Genomic DNA, 19,119 nt, shown 5'->3' on the forward strand with positions numbered 1-19,119 from the left:
CTATGAATGAACACAAATGGAATTATGTACTTAACAAAAAAGTGTATTTTATTTTTTATTTATTTATTAATAAGGGAAAACATTTCACTAATTAACCCTGACAAAGCACACCTGTGAAGGTAAAACCATTTCAGGTGACTACCTCAAGAAGCTCATTGAGAGAACACCAAGGGTTTGCAGAGTTATCAAAAAAAGCAAAGGGTGGCTACTTTGAGGAATCTAAAATATAAGACATGTTTTCAGTTATTTCACACTTTTTTGTTAAGTACATAATTCCATATGGGTTCATTCATAGTTTTGATGCCTTCAGTGAGAATCTACAATGTAAATAGTCATGAAAATAAAGGAAATGCATTGAATGAGAAGGTGTGTCCAAACTTTTGGCCTGTACTGTATTTACATTACATGTGTTTACATGTAATGCAAATATCATATCATCTATCATACTCAGCTTCACTATAAGTTTAATGTTATTGTTATTTAACAAGATCATGTTATTCATTCATATTATTAAGATTTTAGGAAGTCAATTTTAGTATAAGTACCCACATTCTGTTCCACAGTGGAAGCTATATGTTCGTACCTCATGCTGCTTCTTCCCACCCCTTAAAATTCTTCCACTTTCTCCACCCACAAAAACTTCGCTAGCTGTCTTAAGACATTTGAATCTGAAAAACTTCAGCTCACGCTGCATCACAGTCGAGCTCACTAGGGTCTGTCTGAAAGTGTGACGTGCCAATCCAGCAGCCACATCTTGGTCTCTTGTCAGGTAGTATGGACATCCATCATATCTACTCTCCTCAGTGATTGTCTCTGGCACTATTAAATGTGTTGATTTAATTGATCTTTGCATTTGTATCAAGAAAGGTGTATTTACGTTTATCCATGTGATTCATCTGATGCACAACCAACCACTAAGTGTCTTTTTTTTTCTTCTTTTTTTTAAAATAACTTGTAGGATGCAAATCAGGATAATCAGGATGCTGTTTGGCTTTTTTGTATTGTCTGTTGGGGTTTTCCTGAACATTGGAGTGTGCACTGCAGGTAAGGAACTATGTTTTTTTTTATCACAGGTTTGTACTTTGCAGAAATAATACTGGCACATCAAATCAGTATAGCAGATTTAACCAGGCTTGTTAGATAACACTATTTCATTTTAAACCTCAAACCATGTTGAAAGTAACTGAGTGTGCATTGAAGTTGGTCTGATTGACAACGTTAGAAAATGTAGTGTTGTCACTTCACACCAATATTCCAATGTTTGACCCGGTCACTGCATTTGTAATTCAGTGTGGTGGCAGCTTGCTTTTTTTCTCTGCCAAATTGTTCATGTTTTCACTGCTGGATTTGGTATAAATTTCCCAGGCTTGACAGAGCGTAAATACATAAACAGTCAGTTGGGATCAATATCAAAGTGTAGCGCCACATCCTGTCCAACTCTTGTAGAAAAACAGAAAGGGAAGCAAGCCAGTTGACACTCTCACAAAAAACGGTAATAAATCAACTCTATGGAGCAAACAAAGGCCTTGTGTCTTAGAGTGCCCAAAAAGTCTTGAAGAGCGTGTATACGTGTCATCTTTTGAAAAGGAGGATCTGATGGTTGTCAGGATCACCCTGCGGTGATGGATCCCCAAGGCCTTGGCCTGAATCGAGGCTTTTGATACTCTTTGACTTCCCTCCCATCTCACAGTGCCACGGCATTGAGACTCTTTGAATTAAAACACTGCTCTAAATAGATTGTGGTGTGCAAACCGTTTTCAAGTAGGAGAGGAGAGTGGCCAGATCTCTAGGATACCGGAAACCAGTTATGACTAGAAGGTTAATACAGGCGCCCCAAAGTTCATCTCAGTCATCTCTGCATGTCAGAGTAAAGTCTGAAAATGGCCAATGCACAAAGGGTTCTTTGATTCTGCCAAATGTAGCTGTGAAAAACTTGTCAGTCAAAATAAACCTGTAGTTGCTCCCTACTCTAATGTATCCCCATTATTTTTTTCCCCTCATACCTTTCCTCATTTTTCATAGTCAAGAAAAATGGGCACTTATATATCCAAAACAGTGGTTCCCAAAGTGTGTACCAAGGCAGCCTGGGGTGGCCTAAGGATGGGCCACAGGAGCCATAATATTTGTTTATTCTCCTTTATTATTGTATATTTTTAATAACTTTCCACCACATAATAAAGAACAAAGCAACATTTACATCACCTAAATTTTACATTAGATTTCCAAGCATATCAAAACAGAACAACTAAGCAATAAAAATCATATTAACAAGACTAAGAGTCTACAGCTACACTATCTGCTTTATAAGGCTGTATGTAGGAACAGCCTTTAGCTTTGAGCTAAATGCTTATGTCAGAAATGTCAAGGGATCACCAAAGTAAGTAGGATTTATCCTCTGGGAACCATGAATGTCTGTACATAATGCTGTGCCAATCCATCTAGTAGATGTTGAGATATTTCATTGGATAAGTGAAACTAGGGTTAGGGTTAGAGCTGCTGGCGCTAGATTAAAAGTCAGAGGATCAACAAAGTCACTATGATTTATCCTCTTGAACCATGAATGACAAATTTTCATCTTAATCCGACAAAAAATTGAGTGGCCGACCAACAGACTGACATTGCTATCCTAGAGGCAAGCATGGCTAAAAACAGTTGCTCTGTTATTTTGTTGTATTCCAGAGGTTCACAACCTTTCTGCCATGTGACCCCTGAAATTGAACCAATACTTGTGACCCCTCATCACAGGTTTTCGCCTTAGTGTGGACATTAGCTGTGTGCAGTTCAACCAAAGGGTGATAATTTAAAGGATTTTTAGAGGCCTGAAGAGGTAAAACTATCCAGTATTTCCAACGAAAACATTTTTCTTTCTTATCCCGTTAATCATTTGATGACCACTCAGATTTATCATAAGACCCTTTGCGGAGGTCCCGGCCCCCAGGTTGAGAACCACTGATTAATTCCCCCTCATATCTTCATAACTTTCCAGTTTACATAAACACGATGAATGGTGCTTGTTTCTAAAAGTTATTGTACTAACGTGTTCTTTACTTTTCCCCCTCAGCATCAGTGCAATCAGAGATGAGAATCACAACAATAAAGGTATAGTGATTTGTTTCTTTCAAGCCTCTAGTAGAGGTAAATACAAAATTTAAACACAATTCATTGATTACCTTTTAACATATTTTCTTTTAGCAAGAACCATATGCAATGTCCAAAGGCGCACAACTGGAAGGCTTTTGCATGGACCTGCTGTCTGAAGTAGCCAAGAAACTGGGCTTCAATTACAAAGTGCAGCTGGTGAAAGATGCTTCATATGGCAGACAGGATGAGAACGGGAACTGGAATGGGATGATTGGAGAGGTGGTGAGAGGGGTGAGTGCATGAAAACTTACATTTGAAGGGGTCAAAGGGCAGCCAACCATTCCGCAGGAGCTTAAAATACCCAGTTGGCATCTGTGACTCACAACCGATACATTGAAAATCAGTAAATGTGTGTTGTGAACCATATCAACAGGGTTGTTGGTGCAGTTAGAATCTCTTTAATTCATTGATGAGTTTCTTTAAATGTACAGCAAGTATTTATGTGTTCCCCACAGGAGGCCGACCTTGCGATTGCTCCGCTGACTCTCACTGCAGCTCGGGAGAAAGTGGTGGGGATGACCAAACCATTCATGCAGACAGGAATCAGCATCCTGCTGAGGAAGGACATCTCAGAGGGAACAGGCTTCTTTGAATTCCTTTCCCCCTTTACAGCCGAGACCTGGGTCGGCATACTCATTGCCTATCTGGGGACCGCTGCATGCATCTTTGTAGTTGCCAGGTTGGTGATGCAAGTAGGACTAATAAGTAATGTATTTGTTGATATTTACTGATGTGCTGTCGGATTTGAATATGAATATATTATACTTCTTGTCTGTGGATATTTTCACATTTCTGCTGGTAGTGGAATCCCTTTGGTTGCGGTCACATGAATATGTTATTTGTATGCAAATGCAGACTCAGCCCATGTGAGTGGAGTCAGACCCAGAGTGAGCAGAACAGATTCAGCCTCCTCCACAGTCTGTGGTACACAGCTGGAGCTCTGACTCTACAAGGTAAACAGCAAAACCAGACACTTGTATCCCACCAAATGGAGACTGGTGATAATGAATTTACTGATTAGTTTCTTTTCAGGAAATTTCTTCTTTGCTTGAGACATTTTTTACTGTACTCTTTTTGTGTTGTCAGGTGCTGGCCCACACCCCAAAGCTCTTTCAGGACGTGTCATCTGCTGCAGCTGGTGGTTATTTACCATCGTCCTCCTAGCTTGTTATTTCTCCAACCTCAGCTCCTCTAAGACCTCCGAGTCCACTCACCTGACAGTGAAAGGGTTTGAGGACTTAGCCAATCAGGACACGATTGAGTACGGCTGCTTGGCTGGCTCTTCCACCCTTGCCTTCTTCAAGGTACAGACATCGGATCACTTATGGATCCCCCGTCTCACTGCTGTTTCTCTAATTGTGTTTTTTCCTTCATGCAGAATTCAAACAATCCAGTGTACCGCAGGATCTATGAACACATGGAGAGAACTAAGAGTTTTGTGTCATCTATGGACGAAGGGGTCCAGCGTGCAAAAGAGGGAAACTTTGCCTTCATTGGAGAGTCTGTTTCTTTGGACTTGGCAGTAGCACGGCATTGTGAGCTGGTCAGAGCACATGAAGTCATTGGAATGAGGGGATACAGCATTGCTGCTAGCCTTGGTGAGGTTACTCATTTTGAAAACTCATAAAACAAATTATATTTCAAAAATAAATAAATAATTAACAATAAAACTATCAATTTCCTCAAGGTTCACCCATCATAAAGAACCTCAGCGTGGCGATCCTACAGCTGAGCGAGGCAGGGGAGCTGGCTTACCTGCGAAGCAAGTGGTGGGCCAGCAGCTGCGTAGCAGACAAGGCCAAGTCTTCAGCTGTGCATCAGCACAGCCTAAAGGGGATGTTTCTGGTTCTTTCCCTTGGCCTGGGGCTGGGAGCACTGCTGGCTGTCCTGGAGCTCACCTCCAAAAGCCGCAGAAGAGCAGCTGAGCAGAAGGTGTGTGCAAGTGCATTTACAAATCACATCACTTCAGTCAGGCGAAAATAAACATCCATCTCTCCAAAGTATTAACTTTTCAGAAACTAAACCAAACAGCCTTGCTTTTTGCTCCACAGGGTTATTATTATTATTATTGTTTATCCAATAGGCTTTTAAGCTGTTTCATAAGCCTGAAAGTCTGCAACATTTGCTCAACCATTTAATGACAAAACAATCTGTTACAGTTCAAAGCAACCCTGTAATTTACCAATTGGTTTTCACATCAGCTGGAGAACAAAATGCAGAGGACACAAGCAGACTGATACAGTCACACTCTCTCATCCACACAAGCATGTTTACATACAATTAATCAACATATTAATGAATACATTTTTTTCACTTCCTTTTATATTTATATGTCCTTCCTGCAGAAATCCTGTTGCACTGTCCTGACTGAGGAACTGAGTCTGCGCTTGAGGACCAGCAATGCAAACAAACCCCAAGAAAATGTAGACAAAGATAAAGAAAAAGCATAGAAACATCCTACAAATGTGTAGTTTTAACACGTCTGAACATTTTAATTTAGAATTATTTTGGTTTGATAGCTGTTTGATAGAATTTGTTGTAATATTTGACAGAAACATTAACTTAATTGTAGGTTTTGAACTTTCTTACTTGTAGAGATACATCAGAAAAGAAACGGTATTACATTTCAAAATAAAAAAGCTCGCATTTTATTAAAATAATCAATTAATTGATTTTCAAGTACGTACGCTACAAATTCAATGAAAAAGCAAACATAGTTTAAGTATTATAAAAAATAATTATTAAAATGGCAACAAACTAACAAATAGCGCTCATGTACTTGTTTTTTTTTTGTTTACTGTTACTTCTTTCTGACTGCATCACACTGTTTTGTACAGTTGGCAATGGCATCACATGATTTCAACAAAAACTATTTCATGCATAAAAACTGTGTTGTTTGTAAACATAACAGCAGGTCTATAATAATAAAAACTGTCTAATTGTGTGATTCTGTGTGTGTCTTCCTATTGATCTAGAAAGAAAATCAGAACTGCTTTCTGCCACGACTCCTTTTTGTGGTTGTCCTTTTTCTTTGTCTTCTGAAGGACCTTGTTGTCATGTTGGAGTCATCAGTCTAATCTAAAAGAAAAAAAAATACAATAAAAGCAAAAGCCATGATTTAACACAACCACTTTAGGTTTGTATCTGCAGTTATTTTTATTTTACTTTTGCAAATGTGTATTACACATAATCTGTGACTCACCATTTAGAAAAAGTGGCGATTTACAGTGGATCTCTCTCATCCTCTGGTCAAAAAGGGCCTTCATCTCCCTCTGCAGCGTGCCCTCACGTTGCTCTGCTCCAGATGGCACACAGGAGGGCACAAACTCCAGGCTGTCAGTGCTGCCGTCACTGCTGCTGGATGTTCTGTCAGACAGGCAGAGGCCGTTGGGGATAGGCCTCGCCTGGCTGCTGTAGCTGTTGTATTTTTGTGCTTGCTGTGTCTGCCAGTGGAAAGCAGGCTTGCGGTTCACCATCGGCGTCTGGGGAGAGGTAGTTGGTTTTCGAGGGCAACTGCGTGAGCGGGCCTTTGTTCGTATTGGGGTGGATAGTCGGGGTGTCGCTGAAGCCTCTAAGGTCCGTCTTATCCTGGCAGGAGACGGTGGAGAGATAAGTGAAGAGGATATGGCTTCATGCTGCAGCGGATGCTGTGGCACGGGCCAAAACCAAGGCTGAGGGACTGAATCAGTCAGACTTTGAGTTTGTGTTGGTTGCTCAGGTTCAATTGCAATTACTTTGTCTGGCTCTGGTTCTGTTGGTAATTCCTCAGATTCTTCATGTTGCTGTGGTTCAGACGTCTGAACCTTCTCCTGCCCAGCACAGGTTGACTCTGGTGATTCATCAGTTTCATTCTCCAACTCTTCTGGAATTGGATTTTGACTGTCAGGAGCAAGACCATCAGGACAAGAAGCCTGGGGTGAGGTCTCAAGATCAAAGCTATCTGCTCTGGCACAGGGAGCAGTCCCCCTGTGGTGGGAGTCAGTGGAGGACATCCGACTGAAGATCCCTCTCCTTGTCTCTGGTGGTTCATGAATTTTAACTCTGTGAGCTCGCCTCACTGGTTCACTCATGGCCCCTTTGTGGATAGCAGCCTTGGCTGCTGCTGGCCCATGTACCAGAGGAAACATTTCTCCATTCCTGCTGTCCTGAGAAATGGTATCCAGATCCTTGCGGAAGTACAGTGCTCGTCCATCTTCTGAGGACTGGACAGAGAAGTCTAGTGAAGTCTGCCTTTGAGGGCCCTTCATATGCTTCTGGGCTGCTTTTTTGATGTGTTTTCTGGCTGCCTGCACCGCATTTGTGGGTTTGATCTGTTTCACAAAGGACACCAAAGGTTTTAAGATGGAGTTGTAGGATGAAGCTGAAATTAGATGTTTGAGTTTATTTAGAGAAGCTTACCTTTCCTGTTGTATCATTGATAGCAACATGAACAAAGATGGATGATTCTGCCATCCCCTCCAGGTACACATGCCGATAACCTACAAATTTGCATAAACAATCATGTTAATACATTTTATTCATATTAAACGAATAGTTTTGCATTTTGGAAAATATGCTTATTTGGTCTCTTGCCGGGAGTTTGCATATTAACATCTTATGTTTGTTTGATCTGCACAAAAATGAACAACTTGTGGTTTTACAAAGGGTAATGTGTGAGACTATTTCTTCACTCTGCAGCAACTTGAAGTTACTACGAGATATAACTTGTAAAGTAGTGAGTTTTAATGGTGCTGGTAGGCAGACGTTTTTTACTTTTGGAAAGAGCCAAGCTATCTTTTCCTCCCTTTTTCCAGTGTTTATGCTATGATGCTGTAGCATTATTGATCTGACACACGATAGTGATATCAATCTTCCTATCTAACTCTCTGCAATAAGCGTATTTCCCAAAATGTCTGAATCTGTGCAAACTCTGGAGTGTTCATAACAGAAATCTTATCATGTAATCTACCTGGCATCATACTTCTGAAAGCAACAGTCCTCTGTCCAATGAAATCTCGTCCAATAGGATCATGATCCCACACTTGGAAACGCACCAGGGCAATCTGAGGCATTAGAATGTTAAAGACGAGAGTCTCCTCCCACATTGGGTTGAAACCTGAATGAGTTAAAGGGAAGTTACACAATCAGAAAAACTGGAAAGTTGACTCTGTGTTATGAGATTATGAGATGGGACATACCATTATCATCCACCACCCTGGTCTGCTGCTTGGAATAATCAACATTAAGGCCGATTATCTCAACCTCAACAAAAGGATCGATAATCTGGAAGTAGAAAGAAATTAGTAAAAATGGGATTCAAGAGATGAAAAATATCTTTTTAAAAGCTTTGTCAGGTGTCTCAATAATAGCTTATGTCTGCAGCATGTTTACCTCTCCTCTGTCCCCAAACATGGAATCTTTAGGTTTGGGAAGCTGTTGTCCGCTGATGATCTTTAGCACCAGCTGAGTCTTTCTGTGTCCTGGTAGAGGATCCTCTAACATGGGGTTAAAGGCAGCTGAGGAAGAAAGAAGAAAATTGTCTACCCCTGCGCAGACATTTGCTATTAACTCTGCACAATCTGTATATGCACATACCTTTACACATGCACTTAGGCCTCAGAATATATCCACAGTTTCCATTGCTTGAAAACTTGGCTCGGTTAAGTTCTAGCATACGGCCCTCTGTTTGATAATTCATTGCAACTAAAATGAAACATACACATAAATGAAAAGCAATATTAAATATTAAACGTACCTCTCATTGTAATTTTTAAGAAGGCAGTATTGCAGTTCACTCTGACTGTCTTACCCATATGGCATCCTGCGTTCCAGTAGGGTTGTGGGTTGAAGTTGCTCGAGTCCACTCTGTAGTTGGACGGGTAGACTCTTAGAAGTTGGCGTTGGTTGAAACGGACCAACTCCCCCGGCTTCAGCTGTAAGATCTGGTTCATAACAGTCTCGTTAAGGGATGATACCTGCCAACTGTTCACAAATGCTACCAGATAGGAAAAAAAATCAAAAAAATCAAACATCCATTCCTAAAATACATGATGAACTGTAGGATCATGTGTGTGATAAAAACATGCAAGGATATCCATTTACCTTGTGTTTCTATGTCATGCACACGGACAGATTTTGTGTACTTGACCAGGTCAGACAGAGCTCGGGACAACCTCATCGTTTTCCTCTTCCTATAGGGAGAGTTATAGACAAACAGTACAAGTGTAACCGTTGAAACTAGGAGTATTGCTAAAACTACTTAATTTAATGACTAGTCTTACTTGGGATGGTAAACAATTTGTGTCCTCTCCTTGCTGTGGTCTGACTCGCCATCAGACATTGTCTTATTTTTCACTCGGATTCTCTTTTTCCTCTGAAAAAAAATGCATCATTTGCAATTTTTCTGATGGCTTCAAGGTGTATAGCAAAGTAGGGCCATATCAACAAACAAAAAAAGGGTTAAGAAAATAAGCAGAGGGTTGACCTTTCGTTTGAAGCTCCTTATGATCGATCTGCCAAATCGGCTCTTCTTTTTGGTTTTATTGGTAGAGGTAACAATATTCCCCTCCTAAAACAGTCAAACATAATGCATAATTATGCATATCTATCTATCTATCTATCTATCTATCTATCTATCTATCTATCTATCTATCTATCTATCTATCTATCTATCTATGTTTAATTTGCCTGTGTAATATCATCATCATCATCATCGGCTTCTTCCTCCTCTTCCTCATCACCAGTGTCTTCATCAGACACATCACCCTCCTCTGCATCAGGATCAAGGTTTGCTGGCAGCTTTTTTCCCTGGAAAACAAGTTAAACAAGTACTGAATATTATAAGTCCATGTGTGATTGTGGTGTGTTTGTGTGCTTTGTTTGAGTATCCTTGAGCAGCATATGGCAGCACATGCTGCTAAAACAATTTTACCTTAACTAAAACTTTCCCTTTCAGGATATCAGGGGAAGGCAGCTTCTTGCATTCATTTACGTTGACACTGGACAGATCCAGTTTGTCCTGCAGCACCTCTCTCAGATACTCAGCCATCTTTTTCTGCTGAGGCACAGTGCAGTGGTTCTCTATGGACAAAATCACTGGGTACCTGGGGAGTGTGACGTGATGACACCTGAGCTACATGTATGATGCTTTTTATTGTGAAAGCTTGACAAAACACATCAGTATCAGGACCCAGAAGCACTTACGGTGATTTTGTGAAGGCATATTTATTTATTGTCTCAATGACATCTTTAAAGAGAATTTTGGATGTCAAGGTGTAGCCGTGATGAATAATGGGCTCCCCGTCAGGCCCGTCCCAGCAGTCCACTGAGAAAAGAGGACGACAGAACAAAAGAGTTAATAAGGATGAGTCACCATGTCATTAAATCCCAGCAAAGAGAGCTGAAGTTCTGGTTTTTCAGGCTTTTACCCTCAACACAGCGACAGCCGGCCTGGAGAACATAGGCATACATTTCCACTCGAGACTGAGAGAGCAGCTGGTCTCCTGTCAGGTAGGTGTTGTGTGAGGTGGCAATAAAGTAGTTATTCAGAGGCTGTGTCATGTCCTGGTTCACCTGATTGTGCTCGGGGTTGAAGATATCACCTGCAGGGCTCCTTAAGTAGTTGGTAAAACCTGAGGAAAGAAAGTTTCTTAGCATGTGTATTTGTATGTTCATATGTGATGTTATTGATGCATTGTTAAATAAGCTGTTATTAGCAAGTTCACCATACCATCAATACCCAGAACCATACGCTGCAGGTTCTCAGGACATGGCTCAAACTTGGTCACTATGTCGACTAGATACTCTTTGACCAAACCTCGCATCTGCAAATAAAACAATATCAGGAATGTCATTTTTGGTTTATCTGATCTGATATATTTACACATAGTCTATTTCAGAAGTTGAATGCTTTTATTGTGAAGTAAGAATGTTCTTTTATAGTTTTATCGAGGCTTAATTTGTTTAAACTGGATAAACAAATTAGCTCAGTAGTAAAAACAAGCTTCTTTCAGCTTAGACTTCTTGGGAAGGTGAAGTTGTACCTACCCCAAAGTCAACTGGAAAAAGTTGTACATGCCCTGATTACAAATCGCCTGGACTATTGCAACTCTTTATACTATGGCCTCGACCAGTATTCTGTTCGCCGATTGCAATTAGTTCAAAATGCAGCTGCACGCCTGCTGACAGGGAAAAAGCGCTATGACCACATTACCCCAGTACTATTGTCTCTCCACTGGTTGCCTGTCGCTCTCAGAATCCATTTTAAGATTTTATTTTTTGTTTTTAAATCTTTATATGGATTGGCACCTTCTTATTTAGCTGATATGTTGATTTTACATACCCCAGTCAGAGCACTTAGGTCAAATGACCAGCTTCTTTTGGACTGTCCTAGATCCAGACTGAAAACCAGAGGGGACAGAGCTTTTTCAGTTGCAGGTCCTAAGCTCTGGAATGCTCTTCCCCTCAATATTAAAGCAGCTAGCTCTATTGAGTCATTTAAATCACTTTTAAAAACTCATCTTTTTGAAATGGCTTTTAACACAAGCTGAGCTGTGACATTGTTAAGATTGTTTTTGGGATATTATGTTTTTAGTGGGTTTTTTACTTTTCTTCTTGGCTAATTAGTATGCTTTTTATGCTGTTACCGGTATTAGTATCTGTACAGCACTTTGGGGCAGTAGTGACTGCTTGTAAATGTGCTCCATAAACAAACTTGACCTTGACCTTGACCTTAAAACTTGTCTGTTTGTATGACTTTTATTAAAATTAATTTGGGTTTGTATCTTGCACTGCACAGCTGTGTTTTATAAGTTTTATTCAAATTTAGATTATTTTAATCTTAATTTTTTCTTTTAATCTTTTAAAATCCTAAACAATGAAACTGACATCAATTAGATAAAATTACAAACAGTAACACTGGATTACATTGCACGGATTGTCTGCCACCAACAATGAAAACTGCTATGGTGATTACAGAGCATACATACATAATACATTGAAATGCTGACCATGAATAGTGTAAACAATGGGGTTTGATTGAATAAAAATCTTAAGTATAATAGGTTTAAAATAAATACACACAAACACAAAGAATTGGCATGAATCTTTTTACATTTTGTTTGTACCTTCTGTTCATTTTCAAGAAAGCGTGCAAGGTCGTGAAGATCCAGGACTTCTTTCTGATTGCTGTAGGAGATCATTATCAAGTAGAGGTCTCTGCGTGTGGAAATTATCTTGTAGAACGAACAAAATTCTTCAAAGCCCAGAGAGCCCTGGTTGTCGTCTGTGTCTGCTTCCTACAGATAACGACAAAAAGTATTTCATGAGCAAGAAATAACTTTTTCACTATGTGTGTGATTTGAGATAACCACCCAGTCAAAGAAAATATGTACCACCAGTATATCTCTATCACCATCGAACATGATGGAGCTCGTTCACAGAGACTATCACCATCAGGAGGGGAGGACAGTTAGCTACTGAACTAAAGAAATACTGCAGTGAAAGTAAAGCCATCTGTTCAGTGGTCTAATGGCCTTCCTGTGGCACTCTCCTGCACTGTCCTGCCAAAATACTGTATACATATTTGTCCACTCTTGCTGATGCTTTTGATGACCAAAGTATTGTTGTATTACCAAAAACATGCAAAACTAATAACATTGCCTCAGCTGTACTTTGAGTTTTTAGCTAATTAGCTAATGTGAGCATGCTAACATGCTAAACATAGATGGAAACCATGCTACACATTATACCTGCTAAACACCAACATGTTAGCATTGTCATTGTCAGCATGGTAGCATTTAGCGCATAGCACTTCTGTGATTATGTTCAGCTTCACAGAACTGTTTGCATGGGTGTGAGTCTTGTTAGTTAATTTATCAGCTGCTGTATATTTCTAAAATAGCGCCAGCAATCAAGTTATCAGTTAAATTCAATGTGAATTCTGTTTTGTATTAATTAAGTCACAATTGAGTGCAGCAACATCTCCAGGTAAGGAGATATTAGTGATAGATAACTACATATACAAAAGCACAGAGGCAGATTTGACGGTGGGTCATGCTCATTAATTTATGGCAGCTGGCATAATCAACCTTTGTAGTTATAATCTCTTACTTGAAACATCTGCCTGACTTTCTGCTTGGGTAAATTCACATTGAGTTTGTGAAGCAGCTGGTGAACCTCTCCAATGCTCAAGGTGCCATCTCCATTTTTGTCGGCCTCAGAGAAAGTCTGCTGTAACCATGTGAGGCTGCAGTTAAGGAGGAAACTACAAGGATCATGATCAGGTCACTTCATGTGTGTTGTTCTGTCTTCTACAATTGGATGTGTTAACCTCCTAAATATGAATAGGAGTGATGTACCGGTATATGTAATAATTAGTCACTTAAAGGATTAAACATGTGTATGAGAGGCTGAATAAAGGATATTGATCACGGGTGCGCTGCCTCCGGGCCAGACTGTCCTCATCACTGATGCCAGCCATGAGGTATTTCAGCCCAGTGATCCAGGTGCGGGCCTCCTCTGCGTTGGTGGAGACCAGGTCCAGGGACTTGACTCGCTCGCCGTAGTAAATACTGAAGCAGTAGTTTGGGTCGAAGCGGTTGTCTGCGTACCGCCTAAAGATCTCTGACTTTTTGCCCTCGCAGACTTCATGGATAGAATCGATAGTTACTGAAACAGATGATTAAGACATGTGCTGTGAGTCATTCAACTAATCAGTTACATATTTAAGCTTCTTGGAGGAACTATGGGCTCAGAACAGCATCATAATCATTAAAAAAAACATCAGCGAAAAAGTAACTAGCTTAATTTTTTACTCAGGTCAAACAATGCCATCCAACTTTTCTGACTCCATAGGGGTCAAATGTGAACACCTATAATATGTCTCATTTACAAAAACATCTTAATCATTATATAACACAGGTAACTATTCAGTGAACTCTTTACAGCCTGCTCCCAAAAGTGTCATAGGTCATTTAGGTCATGTTATCAGTTAACTGATAACAAGATACACCCATGGGTTTATGTGCAAGCCTCACTTAAACAGTAGTTGAGAAAAGAAATTCAATCTTTTTGTTATTAGTGATGTTTAATTGTTTTATAGTTAGAACAGCCAGCTGTAGATATTCAGTGCTGCAAAAATAATTTTTGAAAAGTATATAGTGAATAGTGATAGCTCACTTTTGGCCTTGTCATGTTTCCTGGAGGGCCGCCACCGGATGCAGGACTTGTGCTCGTCCAGGTAAAAGAATCGGACCAGTCCTTTCTTCTTCCCCTTCAGTTTTGTCATCTGAGTGCCAGTCTGCATGGTGCACATACACCTTTCCACTACAGGGGAGCACAAGCAGATACACAATATTTATCATCTGTTAGTCAAGTTTGTCAAGCTTAAAATCTGCAGGGTCATCACATTGGCATGCATTTACTGCCAACATCAGAGGGAGCTTGTGCAAATCACATCAGTGTAATGTATAATTTTTGGTGCCTAAACTTGTCCATTTTTCTAGTTGATTCGTCAAATGTGCCTTACAATTTGACAATTTGTAATATACGAAATCCTGCAGTGCATGTCTTGTGATTGCGTGCAGGAAAACCCCATGACAAACCCAAATGAATCCCTGAAGCAGTAGAGACAAGTAGAGGTTTACCATCAAGCACTTGTTTATGAGATTATAGGATGCGTCACACAGAGAGTTAAGTAGCTGTATATGTGTGTTAATGATAAGAGGGGAAAAAAGGAAAAGATACACAACCCTGAAATGATCTTAGTCTAAAAAAACAAATCCGTCATCAGTTATTCTCCTGACTTTTCTTTCCTGATATTTCTTGAGACTTTTGAATGGTGTGTGCACAGTGCTTGAACTGAAATAACATGTCAGAGCCAACAATTATCTTGTAACAATCAGGTCATCGTGAAGTATGTGTTTGTTTTGTGTGCTAAAAGCATGTAACCTTTGTTTGTAATCTAAAGCTCAGATGCATGTGACGCATTCTGGCACATCATTCAGGCTAATCCTGAAGGATTGTCTAATGTCCATATGCCCATTATCTACTCACAGCCTTCCCAGCAACACTACTCTGTTATGTTGGAACATTCACACATATTACAGGCCAATCACATTTGAACTCACATGACCTTTTTTGTATCATATTCATGCCGTATGTGTGAGAAAAAAAAAATGATTTAGTTTGCAGCAGCTTGTAGGCATTTCTGCTAAACAACAGGTTGACATTCTGCAGTGTTTGAAGGTGACATTATTTGATGAGTCAGTGAATCTTACCTATCTGACCCAGTCTCCAAATCGGCTGTGCGACCACACTGCCACCAATCCAGAAAAACTCCTCAGCGAGTCTGGAGATGGATGCTTTCTGCCAGAGTTTTGGAGAGCTCATAATGGACTGGGTGGACGAATTAAAGGGACTTGAGACCTGTTTCGTCTGATGAGAGGAGCCCTTAGCATGTGAGGGGGAGAACATTCCTGATGACAGAGATCCTAAAGACTGAAAGGTGGTCTTCTTGGGTGACAGAGAGGAGTGTGGTGGGGTGCCACTCAGCCCTGGAGACAGAGGTGCCATAGCTGGGTTGCTGTTCATCCCTGAGCTGTACATTTGAGTCTAACTCTCCTGTCCCATTCACACCACATTAACCCACCTCACTCTGCTGGGCTCTTCAACTAGGTTTTTCTCTCTCATGCAGCATATCCTCTTCGTCCAGGTAAAGTCTTCCCACATGGGATCAGGGAACAATATCCCCATCCTGAAGGTTCATTCCTCGTCATCCTGTGTCCAGTGATCCAGTGTCGCAGCCATAGGTTCTTCTATATTTATTTGTTTGCACTGAGAGAAGGCTCACAGAGAAAGAGTGTGCAACATGTGTCAGTCACTAAATCTTCCTCAAGCTGTAATCCTTGAGCGAGGCTTCAGCCTTGCTTTCATGAAGGGATTTTCACGCAACCAGTAAGCCTCTGGAGAAAGAGAGTGGGACAGGAATAGTGCTAATATTCTTTTTACTGCACTCATGGAAGTCCTCTGACTTAGAGATAAAGAATACTATATCAATTGTAGTAGATTTAATAAACTGCTTTTAGGATAGACTTGTCATGATTTAAGGTAATGAAAATAACTGGTGCATTTGGCTATTAACAAGCTTGAGCTATTCACCCTTCAATTGTGTGCAATGATTTCCCTCTAGAGGAAACTGTGTGACATGCAATATACGTATAAGTATGTATATCATATTCAGAATACAATAATAGGAGCTTTTGAGCTCTTGACTCCATTTAGCGTTAATGTTAACATTGTTAATGTTATTAGAAATGTTATTAGTAAACTTCATCTATTGAGATAACAAGTCTACAGACATGTTCGTGGCTCTGTGTGGCTGTACCTAGGCAGCACTGTGCTTTGAGCTAAATGCTAACATCAGCATGCTAACATGCTCCCAATGAAAATGCAAACATGCTGATGTTTAGCAGGTATATTTTCTATGTTCCCCATCTTAGTTTAACATGTTAGCATGCTACCGTTTGTTAATAAGCACTAAACACAAAGTACAGCTAATTATGTAGTATTTGACTAATTTAAATGTTGACCTGATGGTGGCACTAAATGAAAAGTTAGGGGATCACCAAAGTTATTAGGATACATTGTCTGGGGACCATGAATGTCTGTAACAAATTTAATGTCAATCCATCTAGTTGTTGAGCTATTTTCGTCTAGACCAAAGTGGTCGACCCACTGGCCAACATTGCCCTCCGTAGAAATACAAATAAAAAGATGAATCCACACTCACAAACATGCACCAACACTTCTCAGAATGGCGTAGGATTGATTTAGATTTTAATGGGTATTATACAGGTTTTCCGAAGGAAAAGAAAACATTTAAACAAGAGGCAAGTGAAACCCCACTTCCAAACCAAAACTACAACAGCATCAGCTAACAAAATGGATATTGCTATCACACTGTACCCAACAAATACTGAGCGAGGGTATCATAAGTAATGATAAGACATAAAAGTGTTTCTTGTCTAAAATATATGAGAGCACCTAAGGATGTAACCAATAGAAGGTGTCCCTTCTACTTTATCTGAAGGAGCTGGAGGTGCAGAGATTTCAAATCCATTTTTCAGTTTTTGGTCTGTGGTGTAAAATATACTCTATAATTCATCAAATAATAAAGATCTTCTCAAATAAACAAAATCAAGGGACAAATGATAATATTCCGTTGGTGTGTCAAACCTAGAAAAACTGATTGGTTCACAACCATTGATGGTTTTTATTCTCCTTGTTTAAACCAACAGTTTCATCCATTCTGCTAAATGCCCTGTGATTGCAAGATACTCAGGGATACAACAACAAAATTGGAGTTTTGCAAATCTAAATATAGTGTCTTTTTGGTTTCAAGTAAGAGCAAAAAATAATATTCATAATCAATTTAAGTCTGGAGCAAGCAAACATACTGACAAATATCTTATTTACAATATTGTATTTACATCAAAGGATACTGGGGGAAAGTGTGTTTAAATTCAAAGTTCATGTTAACTTGTGTTTTGAAAAATGTAACAGGGAGTACAATGCACAATGCAAGGTTCTTTTCTTTAAAAAGTGCAATTCCTTTTCTTTAAGTAAAAAAATATATATCCATACTTTGTATATATGTAGAAATGTTGTTCATATAAACAGCATTTGTTGATTTAAGAGCCCTAAAACCAGTGACTAAAAATGAATGCTTTCTGTTGATAGGCAGCAAATTATTATTATTATTATTATAGAATATAAATTATTTTACAATACTCAATAGAAAATCAGAAGTACCGCATTTCAACAAAAACAGACAGCTATTGAAGTTTGATTTCTTTTAGGAGGGCATTTGTAGATTTATCTGCACTAATGTGGGCAAGAATAATTGCTATTTATCACATGGTCTGGTTGCAAAAACATTACTGGAAAACAATGTTCAAACAACAAATAAAGTTTCATCATAATATTAAAAAGTAACACTTTCATAAAATATCTAAGCACTAAACAGTGGTGGACCTGAAGGCAGCCCACGTACAGTAACCTCCAATACTTCAGGTTTATAAAATACAAAAGGTAGACAAGCTGGTATACATGCGTACATGTTTGTATATGGATGTTTGTTTCTTGCCTGTGGAATAACGGTGCTGCGCAAGCAATATTTCTCAGAAAGTACATCCTCTACACAGTTATAAAAAGCAAGCCGATATTAAAAGTAAATAGTGGTAAACTGGTGTCTGTTGTTTCCAGTGGTCTGCAATGACACCTTTGAGTGTACCAATAATTTGTGGCACCAAGAGTTTTATCATCCACTCAACATGTTTCTTCCCTTCATATTCAAGTAGTGTTATGTGGCTATATTTGCACATCTTAGAATAGCTTATACCAAAATAAGATCCTTGGACAGCGTCAGGTGTCTAACCAAGAGCTCTGACGTCACTGGAGAGATGTGGTCATCACTGAAAAAAGTCTTTCTTAAATTCACGCTCTACAACATGCTCAGACATCATGCTACTTTCCAGTTCGTTTCATAAAATTCATATATTGTCATAATAAAACTGATTTATATCATATCATATTATATATGACAGATTTTTCCTCTACAAAACTGACTTTGAAGTTTTCGTTTCCCTAACAGGAGGTGCAACAAAGTCCTTAACCATGCTCCTTTTATATTGAGTCTCTTTCTCCAGATCAGAACGTGCAACTTTAGGATCCATTGGTGTGTTGCGTGGTCTGTCTATGTGCGTCTGTGTTTGCGTCCTTAGGGTCTCCAGGAAGGCTGCTGTCAGCCTGCAGGGCCAGCTGGGTTTGCAGGTCTTTAACAACACTCTCCAGGCTCTGCCGAGCTTTTCTCTCCTGCTGAAGCTCCCGCCTCAGCTGCTCACGATCAGCTTCTGCCTGCTGTAGCTGCACATGCAACTCTTCGATCTGCAAAACAGAACCCGAAACAGACAGGAGTCAGTATAAATGAAACACAAATAG

General features: G+C 39.7%; 3 protein-coding genes across 3 annotated transcripts in view; 1 reads left to right on the top strand and 2 right to left on the bottom strand.

Annotated features, from left to right (window-relative positions):
- The first annotated feature begins 633 nt into the window (after positions 1-633).
- On the top strand, positions 634-6,085 carry si:dkey-183j2.10 (glutamate receptor U1). Its single transcript, XM_039796281.1, has 10 exons — positions 634-769; positions 959-1,044; positions 3,062-3,099; positions 3,193-3,372; positions 3,597-3,820; positions 3,997-4,094; positions 4,228-4,445; positions 4,520-4,739; positions 4,829-5,073; positions 5,487-6,085. Exons 2-10 carry the CDS (start codon positions 960-962, stop codon positions 5,589-5,591), a joined length of 1,413 nt encoding a protein of 470 aa, XP_039652215.1. The 5' UTR covers positions 634-769; position 959; the 3' UTR covers positions 5,592-6,085.
- plch2b (phospholipase C, eta 2b) lies at positions 5,610-16,043 on the bottom strand. Its single transcript, XM_039796280.1, has 21 exons — positions 15,399-16,043; positions 14,299-14,445; positions 13,545-13,788; positions 13,231-13,360; positions 12,246-12,416; positions 10,850-10,943; positions 10,548-10,751; positions 10,324-10,444; positions 10,052-10,223; positions 9,808-9,927; positions 9,605-9,688; positions 9,402-9,493; positions 9,223-9,311; positions 8,930-9,115; positions 8,716-8,823; positions 8,512-8,636; positions 8,319-8,403; positions 8,090-8,236; positions 7,540-7,619; positions 6,344-7,451; positions 5,610-6,219 (listed from the first exon to the last, which is right to left on the bottom strand). Exons 1-21 carry the CDS (start codon positions 15,724-15,726, stop codon positions 6,215-6,217), a joined length of 3,840 nt encoding a protein of 1,279 aa, XP_039652214.1. The 5' UTR covers positions 15,727-16,043; the 3' UTR covers positions 5,610-6,214.
- Positions 16,044-16,934: 891 nt separating this feature from the next.
- Positions 16,935-19,119, bottom strand: part of skib (v-ski avian sarcoma viral oncogene homolog b) — a 31,013-nt gene continuing 28,828 nt past the window's right edge. The window contains exon 8 of the mRNA XM_039796475.1: positions 16,935-19,065. Coding sequence (XP_039652409.1) covers positions 18,844-19,065 — 222 coding nt within the window. The 3' untranslated portion in view covers positions 16,935-18,843. The remainder of the gene's footprint in view (positions 19,066-19,119) is intronic.

This window comes from Perca fluviatilis, chromosome 4 (assembly GCF_010015445.1).
Source record: "Perca fluviatilis chromosome 4, GENO_Pfluv_1.0, whole genome shotgun sequence".
NCBI classification, from domain to species: Eukaryota; Metazoa; Chordata; class Actinopteri; order Perciformes; family Percidae; genus Perca; species Perca fluviatilis.

What these genes read in the sequence shown, in the direction of transcription:
- si:dkey-183j2.10 (XM_039796281.1), top strand. Translation starts at nt 960, where the DNA reads ATGCAAATCAGGATAATCAGGATGCTGTTTGGCTTTTTTGTATTGTCT. An exon ending in TGGAGCTCTGACTCTACAAG is followed by an intron (nt 4,095 to 4,227) that starts GTAAACAGCAAA and finishes TTGTGTTGTCAG; the next exon opens with GTGCTGGCCCACACCCCAAA. An exon ending in CCACCCTTGCCTTCTTCAAG is followed by an intron (nt 4,446 to 4,519) that starts GTACAGACATCG and finishes TCCTTCATGCAG; the next exon opens with AATTCAAACAATCCAGTGTA.
- plch2b (XM_039796280.1), bottom strand. Translation starts at nt 15,726, where the DNA reads ATGTACAGCTCAGGGATGAACAGCAACCCAGCTATGGCACCTCTGTCT. An exon ending in TTGGAGACTGGGTCAGATAG is followed by an intron (nt 14,446 to 15,398) that starts GTAAGATTCACT and finishes GCTCCCCTGTAG; the next exon opens with TGGAAAGGTGTATGTGCACC. An exon ending in AAGTCAGGCAGATGTTTCAA is followed by an intron (nt 12,417 to 13,230) that starts GTAAGAGATTAT and finishes CGTTATCTGTAG; the next exon opens with GAAGCAGACACAGACGACAA.